The 14,855-nt window shown below is 50.9% G+C and overlaps 1 protein-coding gene and 1 non-coding gene across 2 annotated transcripts in view; both read right to left on the bottom strand.

The window, feature by feature from the left end:
- Positions 1-2,340: 2,340 nt before the first annotated feature.
- Positions 2,341-2,411, bottom strand: TRNAK-UUU. The gene has a single exon. It is a non-coding gene; the product is annotated as a tRNA-Lys (tRNA).
- Positions 2,412-10,338: 7,927 nt separating this feature from the next.
- TLX3 (T-cell leukemia homeobox 3) overlaps positions 10,339-14,855 on the bottom strand; it is a 6,791-nt gene continuing 2,274 nt past the window's right edge. Inside the window, 8 exon segments of the mRNA XM_010851303.1 lie at positions 10,339-10,516; positions 10,582-10,958; positions 11,495-11,590; positions 11,749-11,795; positions 11,877-12,222; positions 13,680-13,900; positions 14,141-14,246; positions 14,396-14,498. Of these exon segments, the coding sequence (XP_010849605.1) occupies positions 10,339-10,516; positions 10,582-10,958; positions 11,495-11,590; positions 11,749-11,795; positions 11,877-12,222; positions 13,680-13,900; positions 14,141-14,246; positions 14,396-14,498 (1,474 nt within the window).

Genomic DNA, 14,855 nt, shown 5'->3' with positions numbered 1-14,855 from the left:
TCCAGGACGGGCGGCCTTTTACTACAGTGCCCACAGCACCAGCCCTGGAGTAGGGCCCATGGTAGGTGGCGAGGACAAGTCTGCTGAACCCAAAGGTGAGTGAACTGACTCTGAGGTTTGTAAGAAGGTCACCCCACCTGGAAGCATTCCAATGACCCCTCTCCCCCGGGCAGGAAAGGCTTCGATAGTCGGTTTTCATCAAGGAAAGAAGCATCCGGGAGATGGTGAAAGACTGAGAGGGCATGAGGGCTGGAAGAAAAGACAAAGGGCACCAAGGATGTCCGGATGCCCAGACTGCCTCCCTATATTGACCTCTGTGGTTGGCTCACCTATTTGTCTGGGGTCCACCTCGGGGCTTTGGTCCAGGTAACCCCCAGGCTTCTGTCCTTCCTGATCTCTCGTCACCTCCAGTGAGAGAGGCCTGTGTCTCCTGCCAGCCCCCAGTCACCCCATCCACACACTCTGCACTGCAACCTGTCCAGGGGTGGGGGTGGGTTGGTAAATATAGCCTGTACTTAACGTGTATCTAAATTCACTCATTACTGGAAAAGCTATCAGTGTTGACATGTCAGGACATCCATTTTAATTACGGAAAGGGACCTCCTTATCAATTATTTAGAACCCACAGAAAATAATCCACTGAAAATAAGAAAGAAAAATTATCTCTGTCTTCCACCTTGAAAATTTGACACAGAGCCTATCACAGAACATGCACACTCACACACAAATACAAAATCACATGCACACTCATAAACGCACATACACACATACTCACAAACACTCAGGTCCACTCATCACTTTGATTCCATCCTTCCAGTTCTAAGAATGCTCCCTTTTGAAAAGGGATGCAACAGCAGAAATTTAAATGTTGGCTGTGTTTGAGAAAAACTAACATACAACAAATAAAAATCTCATGGGTTGACATTATGAATTTGAAAGAATATTTAGTTGAAGTAACTGATACCCCTCCTGAACTCAAACCAGTCTGCAGAGCTAGTCAAAACAAAGTGAAAGATTGAGATAATTATCCAGATCATTCAGGCTAAAAATACCTTCCAAAGCATCTCAATAATCGAGATCAAAAAGTTTCCCTGAGCATTAGCCCTCCAGAGTCGCTTAGCCAAAAAGGGCCGTGATAGTTTGCACATAAACAGCCATTTTGTCTGCAAATCTATTAGGTTCAGTGTTTCCACACTGGATACTGAAAACTATAGAAAAATGCAGTAAGTTTAATAATTAATCTGTAAGAAAGTAGGGGTGAAACAGTGTGTGTGCTAAGTTGTTTCACTCCTGTGACCCCACAGACTGCAGCCTGCCAGGCTCCTCTGTCCCTGGAATTCTGCAGGCACAAATACTGGAGTGGGTTGCCATGCCCTCCTCCAGATCTTCCCAACCCAGGGATCGAACTCGCATTTCCTGCATGGGCAGGTAGGTTCTTTATCACTAGCACCAGCTGGAAACTCTGAAACTTAGTGAGCTCCTGTCATTTTCAAGGTATGGTGCTCAGCATCAGAAGAAACAGAAGGCAGTCCAAGCAAGGACCTGCTTAGTCTAAAGCGTAATCTTTTGATGTCCCTCGGAGTATTTTAGTGTTGTTTCCTTTTAATCTTGCTGTCCAATGTGTTTTAAAAAATTTTTTGAGCCATTTAAACTAAATTGGTGATAGGACTGTGGATCACTACCACTCCCTACCACATTTTAAATGATATTATAACTTTTGACTTAATTCAAAACATATCCATTTATTTTCAAAAGATCTTTAATTTTTGCCAGTGACCACACGGCACAGTAAAAAGTGAAAGCCTCCATCCACTCCAGGATTCTTCCGCAGTAGTAACCTGAGCAAGTCATTTGGTTGGTGTCTGTTGTTTCCATGTCTTGTCCTATGACAATACAAGGCACACCTGTGTGTGTGTGTGTGTGTGTAAATGGGCTATGATAAATATATATTATTTTGCAAGTAAATTATTTTACTCACTAATGCATCAGGGACATCTTTCCATGTCATTATCTATCAGCTTCCCCCTTTCTTTTTTATTTTCCATATCATGAAGGCAATGGCACCCCACTCCAGTACTCTTGCCTGGAAAATTCCATGAATGGAGGAGCCTGGTGGGCTGCAGTCCATGGGGTCGCGAAGAGTCAGACACGACTGAGCTACCTCACTTTCACTTTTCACTTTCATGCATTGGAGAAGGAAATGGCAACCCACTCCAGTGTTCTTGCCTGGAGAATCCCAGGGACGGGGGAGCCTGGTGGGCTGCCGTCTATGAGGTCGCACAGAGTCGGACACGACTGAAGCGACTTAGCAGCAGCAGCATGCAGCTTGAAGGATCTCAGTTCCCTGACCAGGGATTGAACCTGGGAGTCAGCAGTAAAAGTGCTGAGTCCTGCCACTGGACCCCCAGGGAATCCCCACCTCCATTCTTTGTATTTATTTATTTTTACTGGAGTATACTTGCTTTACAGTGTCGTGCTAGTCTCTGCTGCGCAGCACAGTGAATCAGCTGCGTGTACACTATACCCCTCCCTATTGAGCCTCCTGCCACCAGCCCCATCCCGCCCGCCAGGTCATCACAGAGCACTGAGGTGAGTTCCGTGTGCTGCACAGCGACTTCCCACCTTTCTTTTGATGGTACCTTTCATTCCACTGTATGAATGGTTTTGCTTTCTGTGATCAATCTCTAAATGTTGTTTAGATAATTATTTCCAATTTCTCTTTCTTACACCTACTGCTGTGATGAACACCCAGGTACATGTAGGTTTGGACACTTATACTTGTATTCCTAAAAGGCCTTTTTAAACAATTGAGGTGAAATTCACATAACATATAATTAATTAGCTGTTTGTTTTAATGTATACAACTCAGTGACATTCAGTGCATTCATGATGTACAACCACCAGATCTCTCTAGTTTTGAAACTTTTTCATCACCCCAGAAAAACATCCCCTACTTATTAACTAATCACTCCAAATTCCTCCTTTCCCTTGTTCCTTGGGACCACTGATCTCTCTTGCATCTCTATAGATTTACCTTTCCTGGATATTTCATATAAATGGAATCAAAACACTCTGTGGCCTTTCGGCCTGGCTCCTCTCACTTAGCATAATGTCTCTGAGGCTCATTCAAGTTGTGTGTAGGTGTGGGTACTTCCTTTTTATGGCTGAGTAATATTCCATTGTATGTACAGACCACAATTTGTTCATCCATTCATCCACTGAAGAACTAAAATTCCTCTGCAGAGGGCATCAGTCAGGAAGAGCACAGTTTTCAGAGAGCCTCAAAGGCGACCCTGGTCTCAGGCTCTACTTTTCTTTAAGAAGCACCCTTGCCATTCTGTCATATCCTGGAGAACTTTGGTCCAAGAACTTTTGTTAGTTTTATTTTCTTTCTTTTATCTTTTAATCAAGGGTAGGATAAAAGAGTCATCAGCCCTCAAGTGCCTCATGATATGGAGTTTCTCAAATTGGAGAGAAATTGAGAAAGTAACTGGCTTGGTCAGCTTTTATTACACATGCCAGGAGAGAATCAACTCATGTTACGAAGGGTTCCTGCTGCTCCTAAGACCTGGCCCTTGGGGGCTAGAAAAGATGGCAACAATAATAACCCTTATACTTCAGCCAGGGTTGTGTAGCCTCGGTGGTGGGGAGGGAGATGACTTCCTACAAACAAAATATACCCACCTAGGGTCAGTATTTCTTGCAAACGCTGCAAATGTAAGCGGTATTTGTCTTTCCTTTTCACTTCCTTTTTCCTTGGCCCTTTAAGTCGTTTCGAAAGGGCCTACTATTTGTCAAGTGGGCTTCCCTCGTGGCTCAGGGGTAAAGAATCTGCCTGCCAATGCAGGCAGATGTGATTTGATCCCTGGTCTGGGAAGATCCCTTGGAAAAGGAAATGGCAACCCACTCCAGTGTTCTTGCCTAGAGAATCCCAAGGACAGGGGAGCCTAGAGGACTATAGTCCATGGGGTAGCAAAGAGTTAGACATGACTTAGCAACAGACCACCACCAACAATGTGCCAAGCACATTATTACATTATTATTACACTATTTCTAAAGAAATAGTCCCTGCCCTTGTGAGCTCATGTCACAGAGGAGAGATGGACACAGAAAGAAAGAACACTGCCCCTTTGGGGCAAGCAGGACAGTGGGAAGGCACCAACCCATCCAGATGAGAATGGAAGCACCCAAAGGCTTGTCTGGAGGCCTACTTGGCTGACATCATGGACAAGGGTGCAGGTCAACAACAGGGTTGCTGGCTTTCTCCCCACAGTGGATGCCACTTTGCAGGAGACAATGCTCTGAGGTTTCTACTGACCTGGGTTCAAATTCTGCTTCTTTCACTAGCTGCATAACCTCAGGGGAGGGCTTCACCCTCCCAAGGGCTTCACTTCCCAAAAGGAAGATACTGCTAGCTCTCAGCTGTGCAAATTAAAATAAGCGTGCATAAGCAAAGGGCTTCCCTGGTGGCTCAGTGGTAAAGAATTCGCCTGCTAATGCAGGAGACTTAGGTTCTATCCCTGGCTTGGGAAGATCCTCTGGAGAAGGAAATGGCAACCTACTCCAGTATTCTTGCCTGAAAAGTTCCATGGATAGAGTAGGCTGGAGGTCTTCAGTCCATGGGGTCACAAAGAGTTGGACCTGACTTAGTGACTGAGCACGTACACATATGTAAACAAATGGCACATAATAAATACTCAGTGAATATGCATTCTTTTCCCAGCTCCCTGCCAATTCATTGTCCCCATAGCTTTTGAGCTTACAGCAGTGGAGACTCTCAAAAGTCTTGTTCGCAGCTGGGGCTGAAGACTAGTGTTGCCTCCAGAAACATCTCGGGGAGGAGGGGGCCCGTGTTCCTCTCCTACTTTGCAGAAACCTTGGTATCTTTCGAGTTAGATTTGGCATTCTACATCCACGTTCCAAATTCCTCTTCCCTGTTGTGAACGCTCTATTCCCAAACTTCTCCTAGAGGCAGAGCCTCTGACCTCCAGCCTGTGCTCCTCGAGCCCCAGCAGCTCCTGAGAATCACCTCACTCTGGCCTCCCACAAAAGGCACAGCCACGGACGTCCCCTCCTGAAAAACCGAGCCTGAAGCTGTTAAGATCTCTTCTGTTAGAACTTTTTAACGGTGTCATAAATCTTTTATTAACATTCAGTATTATACTAATTAAAACTGTTCTCTGTATGTATTATTAATTTCCCTAGCACTTCTTGCTGGGGTGACGTTTTTAGCCAGCTAAGCAGAATGTAGCACAGTAAATAAGAAGAAACTCATTTCCAGACAATTAGCCTTGCAGAAAAATAAGTTGGTTAATGGAAGGCATGATGATTACAAATTTTACCTAAATAAACAGGGTATCTTAATGGTAACTCTTCAAGCTAAGTAAACAGATTGGGGTGATAATGTCCTAAGCAATACTTAAATGTAACTGTTTAATAAATTGGTAAATTACTCATTTCATCTTAGAACAAAATGGTAATACTGTAGTAATAACCTAGTATATATTCCGTAAATATGAAGCATTATCACTTTAGCTCTGTAGAAATCACCACAGTGATATGTCAGCATTGATCTAAAACTGCAGCATTTTATCTCAAGTTTATTACCCATTTTTGAGAATCGCTGAGATTTTCAGAGCATAATGGCAATAAAAGAAGAATTTAAAAAGCGCTTTAATGTGCATAAGTTAATCAGAGGTATCCTCCGGGGAAAAAGGAAATTTGGTAAAACATGAATTATAAGCATCATTTAAACTTACTTTGGACACTAGAGATAATAAATGGCACCATAATTTAGAAATAGCTTTTAACATCAATGACGGTAAGTACCACTTTACTGTTCATAAGAATTGCAGAGCAATGGTGCTGAGGCCAATTTTATTAGCCATTTTTTTCTTTATAAAAGCAATCCAGCCCTTTCCACAACTGAGGAGACAGGAACAAGAGTTACGTGCTAATATGCAAAATGCATTTAAGTTTTTTGAAATAGAGAATAATAAATTGTGCCAAAAGATAGAGTCTGGAGACAAATGAATGATCATTTAAAAAGAATAAGGCGCTCTCAGACTTTACATATTTGGGGAAACTTGATAAAAAAAAAAAAGAAGCCAACAAATCGTTCATACATTTTCTCATTTGCCAGAGCATGCGGATGCGCTTTCAAATCCGAGAGATGAAGCCATAAATCCCAGCGATTGGAAGATGCCGCAACAGAAATATGTTTTTGTAAACTGTCGCCATTGACAAATCATTTATAAACTATACAGAGCACAGGTTCAATCTGCTCTTCAGGGTGTCCAAGCAACCTGCCTACAGAGAAGCCTCAGACTCTGACCTCTACTCGGCGAGCACAGCCCGACAGGCAGGGCGGCTGGCAGCTGCACTGTTCAAGCGGAGCAGCCCAAGCTGTAGGTAGGACCATCGCCAGGACTCACTGAGCCACCTACTAAGCACCCAGCGTGCTGAGCATCACGGGCCCCCGCAGAAGGTTGTCTGGTGCAGCGCGTGGCCAGGCTGGCAAAACCTGGCTTCCGTGGAGGAAACAAATCCAAGACGTCATCCCCCACTCTGCCCTTCAGGATTCAGTAGCTCCAGGTTCAAGGTCTTTTGCTTTTCATCTGATGGATTTGAGGCCAAACCAGACAATCTACCTTACTTCATCTTGACGTCTTCAATGCAGCTGAGTAACACAGAGGTCCACCCTCTTTTATTTTTGAACGTGAATGTATAATAGGCGTAGCGTCTTCGTCTAAAGCACTACCTCTGCCGGTGGGTGGGGACAGTGGGTGGGGACGGACTCACCCAGCCCAGAGGGAAGCGAGGGGAGATGTCTCCTGGGCTCTCCAGAGGAGGGAGGCGAGGCTCCTTCCCGTGTGCTTGCCGGCAGGCCTTCGGACCATCTCGACCCTGTTTTTCTCTTTGTGTTCATCTTACCTCCAGTCCCTAAGTATCACTGATATTCCCTGCCTCACAGAGACCAGGAGCGATCGATGTTGCCTGGCCTACTTGTGGGCAGGTCACACTCTGTGTGAGAACTTACCTCCCGTAACCTGAATGTCCCACTGCCATAGAGCAGCCCCCAGCCCCACCCTGGCTGAAGAGCTCAGCACTGGAGATAGATGGGAGCAGCCGGGGCCGGCAGATTGAGAACTGTTGCCTTCAGGCAGCTAGGCCATCTTGGGCGAATACACTTTAAAGTGGCCAAGGCTTAGTGTTTTCATCTGTAAAATGGGTTTCAAAACAGTTTTATAAGGTGGAGAGGACTGAGTGAGAGAGTATACATAATGTCTCAAGTACCGTGTTCAGCTCCTATAGGTTTTCCCCTCTCTGGAGTCAGAAATCTAGGTTCCAATTCATACTGTGTTGCTATTATTTAACATCCCGAAACCTCAAATTTCTCATCATCAAAATGAGATCTACTTCCTAGGATTGTTTTAGGGTTAAACGCAATCTCTTGAGTAAAATGCTTTGTCCACTGTCACTGTCTAGCCCAGAGCAGCTGTTCCAGGAACACTACTTACCATTATTTTTATTTAATAAGCAGATACTTAGCAGTTGCAGTGTGCAACCAAGGTAAATGGAAGCCCTAGAAGGCAGCAGAGCACCTGGTGCCTTTGACTTAGAAAAATCTAGATTTTCCACAACCAGTCCACAACCAGTTCTAGAAGATTCTGTACTGGGGAGACTTTGCAGACTGAGGTAAGTCAGGACTCTGAACTCTGACATAACTGGGTTTGAATTTCTGCTCCACCGTTTAACGTCTGACCATGAGCAACTTACTCATATTCTCCGGGTTTGCTTCCTACTCTCTCTGAGGAGAACAAGAACAATCTATCTTGTGAGAATTAATCTACCACTAATAACAACATAAACGTATCACAGAGCTTCTCTTGCGTCAGGCTCCTGGTAAAGTGCACGGTGAGTTCTGTCATTAAATCCTTCAACAATCCTGTAGGAAGACCTATCCTTACCGAGTACAAAAGAGGACAGGCTCAGAGAGGCAAAGTGACTTTTCCACGGCCACATAGCTGGTGGGTGGTGCAGCTGGATTTTAACCCAGTCCTCTTTACGCTCCGTGCACGCTGTGGGCATTTTGGCAAGGAGACAAGCAGCATTTAGGTACTATTTTCCTTCCCTGAGCTGAAAATACTCAGGGTCCAGCGGCTGAGGGCTGCACGATGGCTCATCAGTACCCACAGGGGCTCACTAACCTACTCGTTAGCTTGGGCTGGGAGAGAGGGCAGTAGAAGACCCCTAAATCCATTAGATATAAGAACACAAGACCGAGTGCCTCCTGACCACCTTCAGGAGGCTCAGAAGAGAAGTAACAGGGGATAGTAAGGGTAGCAGCACCAAGAGCAAGACCGCCGTAAACACAACCCAGGCTGTTCTGGCTTGTGTGTGAGGTTGTTAGAGAATGACAATCTCCAGGGTATTCAGCAAACATGCAAAGACATTGACTTTAATAATAAGGCAGTTCGAGGAGCCGCAGTGGGTAAAAACCCACAAGGCAGTCAGTGCCCTTGGGTTGATGTCCTGGTCTTTCAAGTTAGATGGCCTTAGGGATGTTGTGTCACTTCTCAGAGCCTCAGTTTCCTCATCTGTAAGATAGGGGGAAATGCAACGGTACCTGTCTCGGAGCTGTTGGGAGGGTTACATAGATTGTGCAGATGCTCTCAACACCCGGTGGCCAGAGCTGCGATCCAGACCCCCTGGGAGCTGGGGGCTGGGGGTCCAGCCCCATCCCTGCTCATGAGGCTCCTCCAGCAAACAAACTGGAAACTGTAGGTGCCAATAAGCAGGATACCCTCCCAGGGCCCTCTCCCTCTGGCTTCTCGGGGTTGGGTTCCCCTCCGCTCCCCTCACTCCCCTCCTCCACGGTCCCACTACTTCTGAAGAACAAAAGTGTCCCAGCTGTGGCAGCCCAGACAGCAGATGCACATGCGCTGTTTAGCATGCAGGCTATTCACCGGCCCAGCACCACCTTCTCTAGCCCCAGGGTCTCAGCGGGCCTCGCCCACTGGTGCCACCGAGGGCAGGCCTTCCTGAGAGAGCCAGTCTTTTGCTTCAGCACAGCTCAGCGCCTCCTCCAGCAGGCTAAGTTTCCCCGGGGCAGTCTATGCAAGCCGGAGGGAGTGGACTTTTCCTGGATGAGGGATGAAGCAGGGGCAAAGGGTGTGCTGCCAAGCCAGGTTGCAGGCCTTAGAGAGTTTCAGCGCGTCCCAGATAAATCCATCCGTCAACAGGGCTTGATAGCAAAGCCCGGACATTCCAGGTAGCTGACCAGCACAGGAGCTGGGCAGGGTCTGCAGGCTTTTAAAGCCAATCTAAGACTCTGCTCCATTTAAAGATTTGGTTTCTTTGAAATTGGGTGAGTCTGGGTCAGCACAAATCTCTCTAATGACCCAGAAGTCGGTAGAGCTTTTCCAGTCTGCACTCTGTGGTCAGGTGGGGACACAGCCCAGCTTGGACCCGACGGCCAGCCGAGCCAGCAGACCCGGAGTTTGAGTTGAGCCCTTTTAAGGCATAGGTTGAACCTCGGCAGGTCAGCTGCCTTTTCTGCTCCTCAACCTTGTCATTTAGAACGGGAACGTGAGACTGTTCCGGGATTCAGTGGGACGGGGGACTGTGTGAAAGCCTCTGAACGAAAATTCAGTTTGAATACGGGTTTTCTCTCCCCTGCCCCTTATCTCCTCTCCACACCAGCTGGGAACACATTAAAAGGGTTTAATAAGCAACTCATTAATTGGCAGCCAGTCTGACGCTTCTAAGAAGGACTTTGTCCAATCATTTCAACCACGGATCTCAGGGCAACACCAATACACTGCAGCCTCTGACCAGATAAACCCAGACCCAGTCTACCAGATGACTTCTCCAGGGTCTCTCCACCTTCAGTGACTGCAGGAGAATTGACCTCAGTGGGGGACACTGCCCTGTTCCTGCCCTTTCCTCCCAAAGAGCAATACCTCTGATTGAGCCTCTATGCAATTAGTCATTTAATTAGATTTCTCGTCCATAAGTACATTTTTTAATGCTTCTATTCTCACAATAAATTAAAGATCGGCTGTACCGTAAGCCATACTTTATTTTTCACTTTCCCTGGAAGACTCCTTAATGACTATGTAGCCCTAATTGTATAGATGCAGAAACCAAAGCCACTCTCGCAGGGCCACACGGCAAGAGAGTGACAAAACTGAGCAGAGAACTCCCTGCCACGGCAGGCGGGTGGCACGAGGGAAGGCACGGATCACTGTGGCGATTCCGGGAGGATTTTGCGAGCGTCTGAACCAAGAAAGTGCGTGACCTGTCTAGGCTTCGCTGAGAGGAGACGCTCACAACCTAGCAGGTGCTTGGAAACCTAGGGAGTCTCGCCGCCGCCGCAAGCCCGAAGATTTCGTAAAAGGGAAATCGCCTTCGGCGTTGAGAAACCCTCGCTCTCCAGAAAGCGGGCGCTTGGGCCACGCCGGCCTTTCTCCGGCCTCGTTCAGTTTGCTTTTCAGTTGCGCTGAGGCTGAGACTGGGATTTTGGCGAAAGTCCCCTTTAGAGCTCTGGAAACCTAGGCTCGGCCCGAGGCTCCTTACCCTGGAGGTCTCGACGGACAGTCCGAGGCCACGCTCCTCACCCGGAGCGCCCAGCCGGACGGCGAACAGGTGCGCATCGCTTGCTGCAGCCCGGGCCCGGCCGCTGACAATGCGCAGCTGGTGGCCGGATCTTCCTGCGCCAGGCCGCGCGGCCTTAGGTCGCGAGTCCGAGAGAAGGGCCCCAACTGCTGGACGGACTGCTGAGGCGGCCGGGCTCGGCTGCCCCGCCCGAGGGTGCAGTGTGGCCTCCGAACGAGCTGGAGCGGCGGTTCCTCTTCCCACTCCCGCACCGACGGCAAACGCGGGGAAGCTCTCAAGCCTGGGAAGCGATAGGCGTTGGCGATCTTGGAACTCAGAGCCCGAGTCCACCACCCAAGCTGGAGCAGGAAGGCCCTTCCGCCTCACTCTGACCACCGGCCTGGTGTCAGATGGCTGCAGGTGTCCCCTAGCCTCCTCCCTAGCCTCCCCTAGACAAAGTCCCCCTTTTCTCCCAAGCATTAGAGCGCTTTGCTGGGGCGGTGGGGTGGTGCTGTTAAAGCTGGTCCACTGGTGATGCGCGATTCAGAATTAATTTCTGAATTTTCAACTGCAAAACGAGGAGGGGCATTCAAACCTTGCAGAGACTTGGCGCGAGTCATTATAAACCGCACGCTGCGCGCAAAGCTCGTGGTCCACGGCCGGTTTGTACTGGGAACTGCTGAAGGGGAAATCACTCAAGCGAGCGGCCAGTCCCCTCTCCCCGCCCCCTAAGTTTGTCTCTCTCTCTCTGGCTCCGATCCTCCTGGGTCCCCCCTGCATCGCCCAACCCCGGACTCCCCGGCCGCGGAGCCTGCCAGAAAGAGCTGAGCTTCGGCCTAACTGCGAGGCCTTGGGCGGGGCGCCTCGCCCTTCTCAGGGTAGCCGGGCGCCCAACCTGCACCGGCGGAGCCCAGAAACCAGCGCTCAGGGAGAGCTCCTGAGACCAGTCCGCCTGGGTCACAAGGATGCCTCTTGCCTCATTGTCCTGAATCTGTAAAATGGGCGCGGCTTCAGACAATCTCCAAACGAGATTAGGGAAGGCCGCGCGGAAGGGCGAGGAGGCGAAATGTTCAGCCCTTGCCCAGAGTTCGGCTGCTGCTTGTTCTCAACTCCGTCTGGAGACTAGGCCTGCTGAGCGTCCACACTCACCTGCCTGCCTCTAGAGCCTCGGCCGTTTCCTAGGGCCGAGGTGGGGCCTAATGGGAGACGATCCAGAGAGAGGAGCCCAGACTACTGCAGATTCTCTTTCCCCTAAATTCAGCTTCAGGGGCGCCCGCCTGATCCGGAAATCTCCACGCCCCAGCTCTGCCTCACAGCCCTCCTGGGGTGGGGACTCAGAGTGTGTTCCTTAACCCGGCGCTCTCGGTTCTCATCCGGCGCAGCCACCGGACAGGGCGGCGGCCTCCAGGCTTTGTACAGTGGGAGGAGGGCGTCAGGCTCTGAATGCCCGCCGCCGGCTCGGCGCCCCCCGCCGCCCGCCGAAGGCGCCCACACTGCCTTGGGTGAGCGCGGCTCGGAGAGAGTCGCCACCCGGCCCCACACTAGTGGGTTCAGGCCCCCTAACTTGAAGAGACTTCTAGCAGTTTGGTCTCTGGCTAGACAAGGTTTGACTGGGACAAAGCGCTTAGAGAGAGCAAACAACACGGAGTCACTGGTGGGGGAAAAACTGCCCTCTTTCCCCACCAGTGACTCCGTGGCGTTTGCTCTCTCTAAGCGTTCTTCCCACCGAGGGTCGCAGTGGGACTAGGCCCCTTTCCCTGGGCCTGCCTAAAAGCCCACCCTGGTGGGCTTCTTCTTCAGAGACCTTTTGCACAAAGTGAGACACCAGAAGGGGAAAAAGATGTGTGTGTGTGTCCCTCCAAAAGCCCCGAGAATCGAGGGTCATCCTAACAAAACAACAAAAATCATTTAGAAGAAACAAAAACCATTTAGCCTTGTTATGGAGGAATAGAAAAAAAGAGAGAAAATAGAAAGCGACCCCAGTGCCCGAGGGAGGAGCTGCTGGGTCATCGAAGGCAAAGAAAGTCACTCTGGTTTTTAGATATTCAAGTTCCCAACCGAAGAGCCCTCATTTCCTATCCCGAGGAGGGCATTCTCTATGCTTTTGTGGCGGAGAAAATAGAAGCATTTCAGGAAAACATCCAAGGAAGAGACCCAAAGCTCTGAGTCACCCTAGTTCTTCTCTGGGACGTCTTTAAATTCCCAGGGCTTGGAGGTGGGGCTGAGGGCACAAATGCTGGAGCTCCAGCTCTTGCTTAGACTCCCTCCCTTTCCTAGAGGCCTGCCAGTGCAGCCAATTCCGCATCCCGCCTACAACGAAGGCACCCGAATACACGAGCCGGCAGGGTGGCCGGCGGCAGGCGGGGCTGCTACAGGGCCTCTGGGACCGCGCCCAGAAGGGTTCTCCTTAAGGAGCTCTTGGGAGCCCCACTTGGAGGAGGGAAGAGAGAAACAGAGATCGAGATGGAGAGAAGCGAAGGCTACGAGAATGCAAGAAAGGGAAAACAATAAGGACAAAACCAGAAGAGGAAAGTAGGAGAGAGGGCGGACTGGAGAGAGGAGTCAGAAATGGGCCGAAGAGAATACTACAAAGAAAGACGAGAAAATAAATGCAACAGAGAACGAAGCATATGAGAAACACAGAACTGTACAGGAAGGGATAAAAGGTATATATAGCTGCAGGCAGATTCTCTACCATCTGAGATACCTGGGAATCCGCGAAGACAGAGACCCCGAGTTACCAAGAGAGGAAGAAACAGGACATTGTAGAAGAAAGAAATGGAGAGTCTGGAAAATAAGTTTTTAAAAGACTGAAAAGGAGAATGGATTCAAGGGGGAAAAAATCAACCAGCCAGACGAAATGTTCACCGACTCTGCGAGTGTTATCCTAAGGAGCCACTCGCTCCAGAGCTCGTGGTCCCGAAACCTCCAGCTTCTGAGCCGAGGTGAAGCCGGGGGGCGGGGGGTGGGGGGGCTGGGCCACACCGCTTCCACACCTGGTCTTGGGGTCCGGGGCCTTCCGGGCGCCCCGCCCCCTCCTATCTAGTGACGACACCTGGGCTGCAGTGAAGTCACGTGACATCACGCTCCGTCCGCGGCCCCACGCGACGCAGAAGGGCGAGGGTGTCCCGGGGCAGTGCGCTACGCTCGCACCCCAGACGCGGAGAGTCTGGAGAACCGGGAAGCGCGCCTGCTCCCTGCTCTGCGCTCACAGCCCGCGCACAATGCGCCCAGACCCCCCGGAGCCAGCTGGAGCGGCCGCCCCGGCCTCTCTGGGGCCTCGCTGGAGGAAGACCGAGGCCTGTGGGTGTGGGCGGAGGGTGAGGGGAGCGAGTTTCGCGTCCCGGGAAGTTCGAGGTCACGGTGCCGCCCGCCCCCTGGGTGGGTTAGACTCGGGACAGCCTAAGTACCCTCCTAGGCAGGCCCTTTCACGCCCCCTCCTCTTCCTGGCGCTGCTCTGCGACCTCTGAGCCTAGGGTGCCCTTCCCACGTCCACCCACCCCGCCGGCACCCGGTCTGGGGGCGGCCGGCGCGCACTGACCTGCACCGCGGATCCTCCGCGGGGCCCCTGGCCAGGCTTCGAGCTGAGGCGAATGCCGACGAGGCTCGGAGAAGTGGGCGCTGGCCCGCACGCCGCCGCTCGGCCTCTACTGCCGCAGGGGTGGGGCGCAGGGTCGGGGGTCGCCGAGCATTATTGGAAACGAAAACGAAATAAAAGCGGCGTTAAGTGAAATAGCTAACTTTTTATTAAATAAAACGACTTAAATAAACGGAACGGAAAAGGAGAAGGGTGGACCCAGCCTCCAAGCAGGGTGCCCCAGCCCCTGGCGCTTCCCCCAGGCGCCTGGTCGGCCGCCCCTCCTCCAGCGGCCCCCGCGGGGGAAGCAGGTGGCCGGTTTCTAAAGAAAAAAGCCAAAACTTTTATTATGTACACGTTTGGGCAAAAGTACAAAGTATAATACAGGCGCCCGGCCCGGGGGAGGGGGGCTGCGGGCGAGGGGCGGAGAAACGTAAGGCGCTTTCTTTGTCAGGCCCCGGCCTGGGGCGGGACTGGGCGCGGGGCGGGGGCTCGGATTGTCCAGCCGCGCGGAGCCCGGGCCCAGCCCCCTCCGCAGACGGCGGGGATGCAGCCGCGCCCCGGGGCCTACTTGAGCTTGGCCGGCCCTTCCCCTCTCGGCCACGACTCCCCCCCACCCCCAGCCCGGCTGGGGGCCCGGGGCGCCCCGCCGGGTCGGGGCGGGGGTGCTCGGGGACGG

Source organism: Bison bison, unplaced genomic scaffold (assembly GCF_000754665.1).
Source record: "Bison bison bison isolate TAMUID 2011002044 unplaced genomic scaffold, Bison_UMD1.0 scf7180017864301, whole genome shotgun sequence".
Classification (NCBI taxonomy): Eukaryota; Metazoa; Chordata; class Mammalia; order Artiodactyla; family Bovidae; genus Bison; species Bison bison.
This window is presented reverse-complemented; position numbering and strand designations above follow the sequence as displayed.